The 12,382-nt window shown below is 36.1% G+C and overlaps 1 protein-coding gene across 1 annotated transcript; it reads right to left on the bottom strand.

The window, feature by feature from the left end:
* Positions 1–7,285: 7,285 nt before the first annotated feature.
* On the bottom strand, positions 7,286–11,147 carry LOC126600737 (FT-interacting protein 3-like). The gene is made up of 3 exons (XM_050267383.1): positions 10,772–11,147; positions 10,326–10,361; positions 7,286–10,042 (listed from the first exon to the last, which is right to left on the bottom strand). Exon 3 carries the CDS (start codon positions 9,922–9,924, stop codon positions 7,600–7,602), a length of 2,325 nt encoding a protein of 774 aa, XP_050123340.1. The 5' UTR covers positions 9,925–10,042; positions 10,326–10,361; positions 10,772–11,147; the 3' UTR covers positions 7,286–7,599.
* Positions 11,148–12,382: the final 1,235 nt, after the last annotated feature.

The raw sequence follows: 12,382 nt of genomic DNA, 5'->3' as shown, positions 1-12,382 counted from the left end.
TTGAAAATGTGAATTTTTATGAAGTAGATGTGCAATTTTCTATATAAACATCTTTATATATATATATATATATATATATATATATATATATATATATATACATATGTATATGTATATGTACTTGTTTATTTATTGACTAATTTATAATTTTTTTTTATTATTTTTGAGAAAATTTTTATAACAACCAATTTGTAATCCACAATGGCCATAGCTCATGGTGTTAGATTCTGATCTACGCAAGGTATAAAAAATCGATAATATCGGCGATATTTCGCCAATATTATCGTTTTTTTGGGAGTCCGATATTTCTACACATAACCAATAGGTTTTCGTCCAAATATCGAGATAATATCGATAATATCGCGATATTAGCGATATTATCGCGACATTGCTTGAAGGCGACGCCGATGGAGTAGACGGCGACGGCATGAGGGCCTTGAGCATCTGGATGAAGGAGACGGAGAGGAAGATGTAGGCGGAGTTGGAGAGCCAGAGGGAGAGGGAGTAGAGAGTGTCGATGGGGACGACGGAGGAGAGGTAGAGGTCGCGGGACATGGTGACGGCCCAGGCTCGACGAGGAGGAAGGCGAGGGAGGAGCAGAGGGAAAGGAAGTAGAGGGTGCCGATGGGGATGACCGATTTCAGGTAGAGGTCACGGCACGGGAGATGGAGACGACGCTGACGAGGCGGAAGACACGGACGAGGAGGATCGAGAGATGGATCGAGAGATGATGTCTGTGTGTGTGTGGGAGAACTGGAGAAGGGAGAAGGGAAGGGCGAATACTCAGAAGAGAGAAGAAAGGGAGAAGACTCAGAACTCAGAAGAGATAATGAAGGATCGAGAGACTGAGCTCAGTCTCTGTGTACGTGTGTGGTGTGGGGGGTCTCAAATCTCGATCTCTGTGTGTGTGTGTGGTGGTGTGTAAGTGTGACTCACTCTCTGACTCTCTGTGTGTGTGGTGGCGTGTGAGAAAAAAAAGGCATCCAATGATCCAAAACCTGTCTCTAGCTCTCTGATCCAATGATCCAAATAACTTTTTGCAATTTCAAACCATGGACAACAAATAATAGTGCTTTCATAATGAAACCGTGTACCACTGTGAGTCCGTGATATTCTTTCACGTGCAAAACAATGTGCCATTGTCTGTTATATTCTTTCACCTTATCAAAGGTGGAGTATCAGAGGCATTCAGAGCATTTTCGTTTCTTCTTCTTCCCTTACCATTTTCAAAGCCATTTCAGATCCATTCCAAAGCTTGAACACAAAGGGTTCCATATTTAAGGTAAGTTTACAAACTTATATTTATATTATTGTAATTTATACAACAACAAATAAATTTGTGTGGACTCGTACGTTAAGTTTTTTAAGTAATTAATACTTGCATGTTAATTTTTGTAAGTAATTAAGTAATGTTAACAATTACATGTTCAATAATTTTAATATGTTTAATGTTATTTATTATTTTATTAATATTAGGTTTTATTATCAAATTGGATTATTATTCATTAACATTAGGTTTTTTTATTATCAAATTGGATTATTATTCATTAAATTGGATTATTATCAAATTGGATTATTATTCATTAAATTGGATTATTCATTAAATTGGATTATTATCAAATTGGATTATTATTCATTAATATTAGGTTTTATTATGAAATTGGATTATTTTTCATTAATATTAGGTTTTTTTTTTATCAAATTGGATTATTATTCATTAAATTGGATTATTATCAAATTGAATTATTCATTATATATAAATGATTATGGTGTGTTTAGACTTCTTTCATTAATTACTACATATTTTCTACACTCACAATGTTTGTCAGCTCGCTATATAATCAACTTGATAATGTTAAATTCATCATGCAATGCATTTCCTTCCAATTTTTTGTGATAAACTAATAGATAATTGACTAAATAAACATCCTGCAAAGTTTCAATAAAAATTTCCAAGTTTTTCTTACAATTTCTGTGGTTTCCATGTAATTTTTATCGATATCGATATTATCCCGATATTTCCATTGATATTTCCGCGTTTTCGGACTATCGATATTTCCGATATTTAATACCTTGGATCTATGACAAGCACAATCCGTGGTTATATTGCATTTGACAACGGACAAGACCCATGGTAGAAAATAAGACTCTTTATCACATCTAGATTACTAACGGGCACAGTGTTCGCGGTATATTGAAATCTATCACAGGCATTGATTGTGGTAGATGAGTTTTTTTTTTTGTTGATGAGGGGTGTGGTTGTATCTAGATTGGACTGCCTGCATATCTTCCAAAAGGAGAATCAAACAACGGATGTAGTTCTAAGAAAGAATAGTGTGATATACATGGGTATGAGAGATGGCGATGTGTATATATATGCCATTTTTAATTTAATTTTTAAGTTTTAAATAAACATGTTATTATTACATAATTATGAGGTTCATGTAAAAAACAGTAAATTTCGTGTTCATGTAATTACTATATTGCCCCCAATTTTTATTTTTGTTATGTTTTGGTTAGAGGGTTAGAATGCTGATTTTATAGAATTTTGGTTGACAATCAGAATTCTATTGATATGTAGTTTAGATAACAACCAAATCAATTATGACCATGCAAATTCTAACAATGAAATATAGCATTCCAAGAGGAGGGTTTGATTCTCATGGAACTAAGCAAACGCTTGAAGTATTAATCCACCTTTCGATTTGGCCATAAAGACTTTTCCCATAAAAAGAGGTTATGTATAAAACTAAGTAAAATAAAAATCAAATACATGTGCTTGAAAAAAAAAACACTGAAAGAGAAAATTGTGATAGGGAAAATGTAGGAACAATTTCAACAATGTAACATTTCAATTTCAACTGGGTTATAGTCTAGTGGTGAGGGTGAGAGGGGTGATATGCAGAAATAGGCTAAAAATTCAAAGTTCGAACTCCTCCTTTGTACCCTGAAAAAGCAATATTTCCAATTGAGGAGAAATAGAGCCACTATCTCTCATCAAATGTAGGATGCCAAAAAATGATGAGCTAAAATAGGGTTTTGTTCTTGCCTCTCGGAGCTGACATTTTATTCAACCTCTCCATATTTACTATGGAACGCCCTTTACGGAAATACACTTAAAAAAAATTTCATACAAACGCTATATAAAGACCTTCAAAGTTAATTATTTGAATCAACAGCTCTCTCTTTATCTCACTTATTTCACACACGTGCAAAGATCACTCACGCACCCAGAAAGTCAAGATGGAGTGTTCCGAGCGTTTGTTTTCGACTGTCTTCATCCTCCTCCTCCTTCTGGTGGCTATTGGTACCTTTCTCTTTCCTCATCTTAACTTCATCTTTATGCCTAACAATGAAATAAAATTATAGATTGAAAAAAGTTTTGAGTTCGAATACTCATTCTCCCGGTGATGAAAAAGAAAACCAGGATTTTATGGGTTGATATATCGATGCATGTTTGGCAGGAACGGATCCAATGGTTGCTGAGGGGAAGACAAAAGAGAAGTCATCGAAGAATGAGAAGTCGTCGAAGACATGTGAGTCTCCAAGCCATAAATACCACGGTATTTGCTTCAGGTCAAGCAATTGTGCAACTACATGCAAAAAAGAGGGATTTATGGGAGGCAAATGTACTGGTTTCCGGATGAGATGTGTATGCACTAAAAAATGTTAAGTCATACAAAAACTAACATGCGTATTTGGATGCATGTGTGCATGGGAACAAATGACCTTTTGTTTTGTTTTGTTTGTTTGAAAGAGAATAAATGACTGAACCCTAATCCACCATGGGGATTTTTGTCCTTGTCTTGTTTTTTGTGCGTTAACTGCACAATTAAATAAAATCTTCGTAATCAAAACATCGTTGCATTAGTGAATGCATTGCACTGATACTTTTTTTGTTTTAAATAAAAAAATTGTCTTTTATTTTTATTTTTAGAACAAATATAGTTAAATCATAATTCTATTGATCACATTATCAATGGGACGGATGATACCGCTCATCCTATGCGTGGATATGCGTTGTAATATTAGTTGTTTTCATTTTAGAAAAAAAAAAAGGTAGTGTTATCTACACATTCATTTTAACCTTTTATATACTTTTTTGTGAATTTTTGTCTTTTGATCATTTTCAATTAATTCAATCCGACGATTATAAATTAAGAAGAGCGTGTAAAAGGTAAAAAGTGATATGTGAATAACAAAACACTCCCAAAGCCACGAGAGCACATCAATATTTAAATATTTCCAAGGTAACATTTTGAATAGGTAACAAGATTTCTAGTCGGATATATGGTAAGAGCAATATCTTCTTCGTAATATTATTTCACCTGGAAAAAAAAAACAACCAATACTGTCAATTTTTTGGTGGAAGTGAATATACAAAGATCTTCTTTTATGATAAGTTATCTAGTGATATATGACATCCTTATTTTTATATTTAAAAAGACTCAAGAACTTATCTCAAACTAAGGTGCCAAAACCTTAATAGTCTGTTTTGATGAGGGAAATAAACTTGGAATTTGGATAAAACTCAGAATTTATAAATTGACATGCACCAATTCCCTTGTTTGGATTTATAACATAGAAATTTAGAATTTCCGCGTGGAAAAAAAACTTGGAATTTGGGGCCTCCAATTTCCAAGTTTAAATTCCATGTAAATAAGTGTCATTTCCCAATTTCTATGATTGGGAGTTTAAAATTAACAAATTCCGTTTTCAATTCCATTGTTCTTTTAAGTTAACCAAACAACAAAATTCACAATTCTAGAAAATAAAATCCCTTCATTTCAATTTCCGTCATTTTAAAATTCCGTAGTAATCTTAAATTTCTTCATCCAAACATAGTGTAAGGGTTTTCAAACCGGATAATGCTAAAGAAATTAAATTTTGTAAACTAAACTATGTGGATGTTGATAATTGAATTATACTTAAATATTGATTAACTTATTTTTTATTGATGACACATCATTTAGTTTACAAATTTGATTTTCCTAACATTATTCAAACCTTAATATTCAGGGCCATAACCTTTATGTGCCCATATACTTTACCTACTTACATGCGCAAATAGCTAACCACCTACCCAACTCAAATGTCTCTCACTAGAAAAAAGAATGAGTGTTTTTTAGGGTAAGAATGAATGTGTTTGGTGTTGTACATGAGTGCATAGGCAATGTAGAGTGTCCAAGAAGGAAATTAAAGAGAGAATGAGAAAGAGGTCACTGATGTGAATATAGTCACATTAACTAGAGCATATATGTTTTTTTTCATGCATCCAAATTTGAATTTTTCTCATGCATCCAAATTTGAATTTTTCTCCAACAATTCGTATTAGGTTAGATTAGTGTGCCGTTTTTATCAAAGAAAAAGAATGTCACTAATGATACGGTCTACTATTAGATTTGAGCCCCCTAACTGATGAATTTGATATCACATTATTGTGTTAGGTCCATTATGTAATTTGCGTCAAATACCCTCATACCATAATGTAAAATATTGTTATATAAAAATTATTTTGGAAGTCCAATCCAAGTTTATCATTACTTTAGTCTACAGTTGGGGAGAAACTAGTACTATTCATAAGCTACAGTGAAATTGGATTGATTTTGATTTATTTACCATTTTGCCATTCTTAAAAAAGTGTTGATTTGGATTTATTTACCGTTTTGCCATTCTGGTTTGGGTTGCTGCTTTTTGGTCCAATGTGGCCTCTGGCTTGGATCAGGCCTACACTCAAACGGCCCACACAGACTCCTAAATGACTTTTTTTACTGTTAAGATTACAGATCCGACGGACAGGGGTAAAAAGTGTGGGGGTACTTTTGCCATTGAAGATCTGGGAGGGATGTCTGCTTCGTCTCCTCGATGAGCGGGTGACATCTATTTCTTGATAAGAAAACTAATAAGATCGACCAAAACAAATGATAAGAAACTAAATTAGGTTCTAAGTTGGAAAATGATTAACACATACTCGCCACATATCGTTTTTCATTCAATCTAATAGCTAAAATAAAATATAATGTATAATATGCGAAAATAATTGGAAATCATTGTCCTTTAAAGTTTTATAACATCTTCTAAAAATTATAAAACAAATAAAACAAGACATAGAAAAGTTGTAAGAATTAAAAAATTAAAAAAATAAAATAAAATAAATAAGACAGGTACGCCAACCTACCTAGAACTCAGAAACAAACAGCCAGAGAGTTCCAAGAATCAATGCCCATTCATTTTAAGGTAACTTTTACTCTACAATTATTCAACTTCAAACCCTCCATAATTTTATGCTCGCATGGGGGAGTGAAAGTGCATGTTGGATTTCTTGATCATTGCAGAATTTTAATTCAGTCTTTGTTCTTTTATTATATTATGAAGCACTCTAATTTAAGAGAAGAGGAACTCAAAATCAAAAGCAGATTAACAACTTACGTAGAATGAAACCATCGTTACCGATACGTTTTCATCTAATAATACATTGTCATGTATGTATTATTTGACCGAGACGACATATAACGATGAATCTGTTTATTTGTAAAAGTAGAAAACTAACACACCACCCAACCAACCGACATGATTCTTGAAACAAGTATTAAGAAGATGAAAAATAAGATTAAACTGCATGAGCAATCTTTGTCTGTCCCCATAACTTGAATTTTCTACCCAACTAAAATAGACTTAACTCGAATTAAATAGGTCATAAAATCAAGTGTCCCTGTTTTTGCTTAATCATTTGAGTCGCTATCCAAACACGACATCGTCACATGCATTTAATAAATTGGTTATGCTATATAATATACGCATGCATTATACATAATATTATATCGCTGTCACGCAGGTACAAAATTCTAGTGGATAATGTGCTAAATTTTCTCCTATCGCCGCGTGTTTAAAATTCCCTTATATTAAATAATTATAATAATTTCAAACTCTATCCTCTTAATAATAATAAATTCACAGGGTAGGTAGCCTGCATTCGTCTGGAAATAATAGAAAATATTCGACTTATTTACTCGTACGGGTCATTCCTCCTTGCTGACAAATCACACCTCGACACGTTCACAACCGTTTCTTTTTGCGCTTTGAATAGAATGATTTCGTTCGTGATAAGGAGCCAAGCAATGTTCTTTCATAACCTACTCTTAAACATTACGCATCAAATCTCAACACTATTATTCTTTCCCACAGGTCATTGTGTACGAAAAGGACATAAACCAAATCGCCACACCAAAACCCCGAAAAGACACCGAAACAGATGTTCAACCTGATGGACTTGACAAAACGTGAGTTCAAAAATACTGAAGAAAGTAATTAAGCACAAAATGGTTCAACATTCCAATCACAGCCTACAAAATTAAAAATGGACATAAACTAGTCACCTTAGATAAAAGTTTTTAGCGGAAAACTAGTCACCTTCAAGACGAGGTCTAAATACATCATACCAGAAGCGTCGCGCTCTCGATGCTCCTCGTTGCGGCTGAGCATTCAACACGAAACAGCTCAATGAGGTACTGCATCTTCTTGAGTAACTAAACACAATATAGCGCAAAGTAGAATGCCCTGCCACTCAAAGGCAACTCAAAATAAATATAACGGTCCTCCTCACAGCATGCAGTCAGTTCTAGCCGGCAACCTCCTGAAGAAATTCAGTGGCACTGAGGGAAGCTTGTGACGGAATCTGGGGTGTCTCAGCACATAAAATCCAGTAAGAAGAGCCACAACCTGGAACGGTGTAACATACAAGACAATCGCTGCAATCAGACAGAAAAGCACGAACAAAGCGGTGGCTCTTGGATCTCTCCAGCTCAGTAAAGATTGCAGCCTCTCCCCTTGAGTAGCCAAGTCACCAACCACTGTCTGAATTCTCCCTGCAATACTCCTCAACCTATCATATCGCATCCTCACTATCTCGGAAGGCCGTGAAGTAGGGAATGTATCAAACTCTTCATCAAGTTCATCAGGATGTGCAGAATCTGCGTGAGACAGACGAGTGTCCATGTGAGGAGGGTGCCTTGGCCTCCATCTGTAATACCAAACTCCAATCAAGAAGAGGTAGAGGAAAATTGTAGGCAATATCAGCTCCGGGTACATGACCAGTATAATAAACAAGATGTGAATGAGTACGGTAGTAATGGGGTTTTTCCAATTGCAGATCTGGTCAAACCATTTTCCAACAGCAATTATCCCACCCAAAACATTCATAATCCTGAAGAAGTTAGCTTTGCTTCTTCTCATACTCCACATGTGGGAGCCCACATCCAGCATGTACTCAACCACTTCATTCCTCAATGGAGGTTCAGCACGACTCAGCCTCACTGATACAATCTGAGTAGCCTGGTGCCTCAAGCTATCGAGCTGACTTACAGTTAATGGATGAATATAGTGCATTTTTGGCAGCAGTGGTTGTGAGTACATGTGCATCATGTTAAGCAGGGAAGAGCAAGTGAACCTCACGGCCATATGAATTTCACCCATCTTCTTTACACCATTTGGGTGCAGAACCAAAAGGGGGTACGAGTGTGTGTAAACCCGATCAGTCTCAAGGGTGGAGAGACGAATCCTTACCTTCCCAATTCTTGCATCCCTGGCCCCTCCGGCCTTTTCTCCCCCATGCAGATGACAGTTATCAAATACCCCAATTGTTATGACAGTACAAGGATCATAGACTTCCCAGGTGTACTGCTCATTCCACTTGGGAGTAAAGCTATCAATAATGGTTCTTGTTCGAACCCATTTCTGCCCGTATTTCGCCACACAATAAGCATCTGTTGTACCTTTCCCGTCCTTGGTCTTCATTGGCATCAACCCCTGAGCATTCAGAATTCCCACTTCAAGGACCCCAATGCTGGACTTCCACAACGGTTTTGCTGTCGGTCGAAGATCGCTACTATAGTGTGTTGATTCATCGAGGACATGGTAACCACCTTCCAGACAGATCCTCATATGAATCCTGCTTGCAAACTTGATTTCCTTCTTCTTTTCCCCTTCTATGATAACATGCTTCTCAAGATTGTGCCAGCTAGTGTTCACAGGTTTATGATCATACCGTCGGTGCACATACTGCAGAGGAATAGCACATCTCCCCAGAACTTCATCCTTGTTAGATGCAATTCTGTCCTCCACACTCAAAATCAAGGGCTCCTCAAAAGGTTCTGATGCTACAAACATTAGATCTTCGTTCCACATGGGATTTAGGCTTCTGCTTGGAGAAATCCTAGTCCTCAAAGCTTGATTTCCCAAGATGGCCTTCACATAAACTTCAGGATACCTACCCTTATCACTTGGTATCAAATCCTGAGCTTCAATCACATTAACCCTCAAATACCAAAGCTTAGGAGAGAGATACACCTTTGATCGGATATTTGAAAGACTGTCAGCTCCACTAATTGTGGCAGCATCGGAATGCCATGCTTCGGGAAAAGCTTCATCGGCTTGGGTGCCCATCCATACAGCCAACATCAGCTCTCCCCTAGCCTTGTTCGCCTTATGATCTTCCAATCTATACCACTGTGGTGCCAGAGGACTGTCAGGAGGAACGCGTTTTGGAACCTCATTCAGGTCAAAAGAAACTCGGCCTATCAAATCGTCCTTCACAACATCCTTGTCCTTCACAACGACCTCAAGAACGGTAGCCTGAATACGATCTTTCGAAAATGCAAAAACCTGGTTCCACTCCGGATTTGACTTCTTCTCAAAATGTCGAGTAGCGCCCTTGTAATTCCCAAGCCTAACTTCCACATAAGGGTCACAGCTACCAGTAACATCTTTCGCGGGCAAGTCCTTCGCCTTAACAACCCGGACATATAGGTACTGCATCTGCTCAACGAGATCATACGTGCTCGTGAGCTTGTCACCGGAGATCCTCCCCCCACCGAGGTGGGGTTTGGTCTCCTTCAAAGCAAAGTCTTCCGATGGAGGTCTCTGCATCTTTCGGGTTCGAAACCAGAGATGCCCAGACGGTAAAAATGAAGAAGTTGAAGTTGAACGGTTGGATTAAATAAGGTTAAGGAACTAGTTTTGAATTAATTCAAATGTTCCCAGAAACCTAAAACATCGGAAAAACAAAATTAAGTAGTCGTTAGGTACAAGGAAAACCAAAAGCCTAGTCAAGCAAAAGCCACCAAAATTCAAGGAATATCCATAACAGCAACCGCATTATCTAAACCAAACAAATAAAATACTACAAATTACCATGTTAAGATCTCAGAACCAAAAACCTAGGCAAACAAAACGCATACACATCTGAAAGCATTGATTAATTATTTATTTAATTAATTAACACTAGATTAGAGAATCTTAGATCTTTAAATTGGGGTTTAGAGAGTAACCTTTCGTAGCAGCGGAGAAAAATCCAGGCTTCAGATCTGAAACCACAACAACCCAAAGTCACAAAACACAAACAGAACAGTGAGAGAATCGAAGGAGCTTTTCATATAATGTGTTTGGCTGCCGAGAAAATGTGGAAAAGTGAAAAACAAAACATGGTGTGTACCAAAATGATTTCGCTTTTCTGCGAACCCAGAAAAGCAAAAATATTTGTGACTAAATCCAGAACATTACTTTCCTATCAGGAACTTTACGAACTTCAATTTTGCAGTTTCCAATTTTTTTTTTCTCTTTTATTTTCCTCAGATTTCCCAGAAAGTAAAACAGAGCAAACAGACGGAGAAACCAGAAAAATATAAAGAAGTGAGAGCACAAACAAAAAGCACCAGAAAACCGTTAACAATGTCGGCGGAGGTGGGATGGTAAGAGGGTGTGAGAGAAAGTTTACCTATTGAGAAAGAAGAAGATGACTCACAGGGCTTCACAGAAAAATCCAAAAAATGCTCATACTTTGAAAGAAAAAAACAAATAAATTGGAAAGTAAATATAAAATGCTTCTCAGATGGAAGCGGTGGAGGAGGGATTCATTGGGTTTGGTGAGGAGGAGAGATCAAAGAGATAAGGATGAAGAAGAAGCAGTCTCGTCCATTCTAGAGAGAGAAACTGCTGAAGGGGTAGAGAGAGAAGCAGAGAGAGCGGTCTTTTGCTTTTTGGGTGGGATCTGTTGAATATGTGAGAGAGATACAGAGACAGAGACTAGTCATTCTCTTTTTTTTGTTCTTCTTTTTGCTTTTTACTCTCTCTCTATTCTTTCTCCCTCCTCTTTCTCTCTCTTCTTTCTCTCTCTGTTGGCGTTTCAGAGTGGTGGGGCGAGAGAGGTTGGAAAATGGAAGGTTCAAGCATGTGGAGGACTGTTGTCGGACCTCGCACGTGTGTCCCAATTTGGGTTTGTGAGAGGAATATTAGGAATAATAACAAGGGACAAGTTCCACACATATTACGGGATTACAACGTATTACTGTCTTTTCAATTTTTCAATAATAGAAAAAATATAAATTTTTGTAATTCATTTGGTTTTTTTTTTTTTTTAAATGAGATCAGCATGAGTTGTCGGGTCTTATTTTTATTAGAAAGATAATACTAATAGATAATAAATATAACACTACTTCTTTTTTGTTTTTCACAAGATAATTCTAAGTAAAGGTTATTAGAATGTGAGCATGATGCGCATGCATAACAGATGAGGCCATTTAATTCTAACACGTAGTTAACGATATATTGAACGTTACTGCCTAATAATTCATATCACAACAAGATATATGTGATAATATACATAGTGTGAGTAGAACAAACTGAGCACGCCAACGATTTTGTTAGTTTGACCACCCGTACGCTAGAATGACCTTGGTAGCATGTTCTCATACTATATAATAGAATGTTAGGAAAGAAAGGAATTAGTCGAAATATTATTTAAATTATTAAGGCAAGACCTTTTTTTTGTTAGCTTAAGATAACCCTGAACCACTCAAACGAGTACTTACGCACATGAACGAAAACACTAATCTTACCAATTAGCCTAACTCATGTTTGTAACATTAATCTTACCAATTAGCCTAACTCATGTTTGTAATTATTATTTTTAATCCTCATGTTTATATCTTTGCATAATATTCTTTTCAACATAGTAAAATACAACAACTAAGACAAAATCCAAAATTTCAAATCTTGAATTTGTGTTGCTGTGTTTTATATGTTCACAATCTTAGATCTAACTTGAATTTCACGTATTTATAATAATTGAAGATGCCACTTTAGAAATCATTAACATTATATAATTTATATATATCAAAAGAGTGCTAAGAGTTGGATGGGATGTCTTATCAGAATGTGCCCTGTTGGACTATTTAAGCAAGTGGTGGTGATGGTTCTGATTAGTCGGTGGGTTAAGTTCAGGTGGCGTTTGGAACTTTCTTTGGGCTTTTACCGTTTAAACTGGAACATAAAATAAGGTTGTTGTTTGCATAGATCAAAAAGTTTGATGATTGTAACTTGTAAGTTA

Source organism: Malus sylvestris, chromosome 14 (assembly GCF_916048215.2).
Source record: "Malus sylvestris chromosome 14, drMalSylv7.2, whole genome shotgun sequence".
NCBI classification, from domain to species: domain Eukaryota; kingdom Viridiplantae; phylum Streptophyta; class Magnoliopsida; order Rosales; family Rosaceae; genus Malus; species Malus sylvestris.
The sequence above is the reverse complement of the archived record's forward strand: the minus strand, read 5'-3'. Positions and strand labels throughout refer to the sequence as shown.

Excerpts from the sequence above, each read along its gene's own strand:
- LOC126600737 (XM_050267383.1), bottom strand. The coding sequence starts at position 9,924 with ATGCAGAGACCTCCATCGGAAGACTTTGCTTTGAAGGAGACCAAACCC.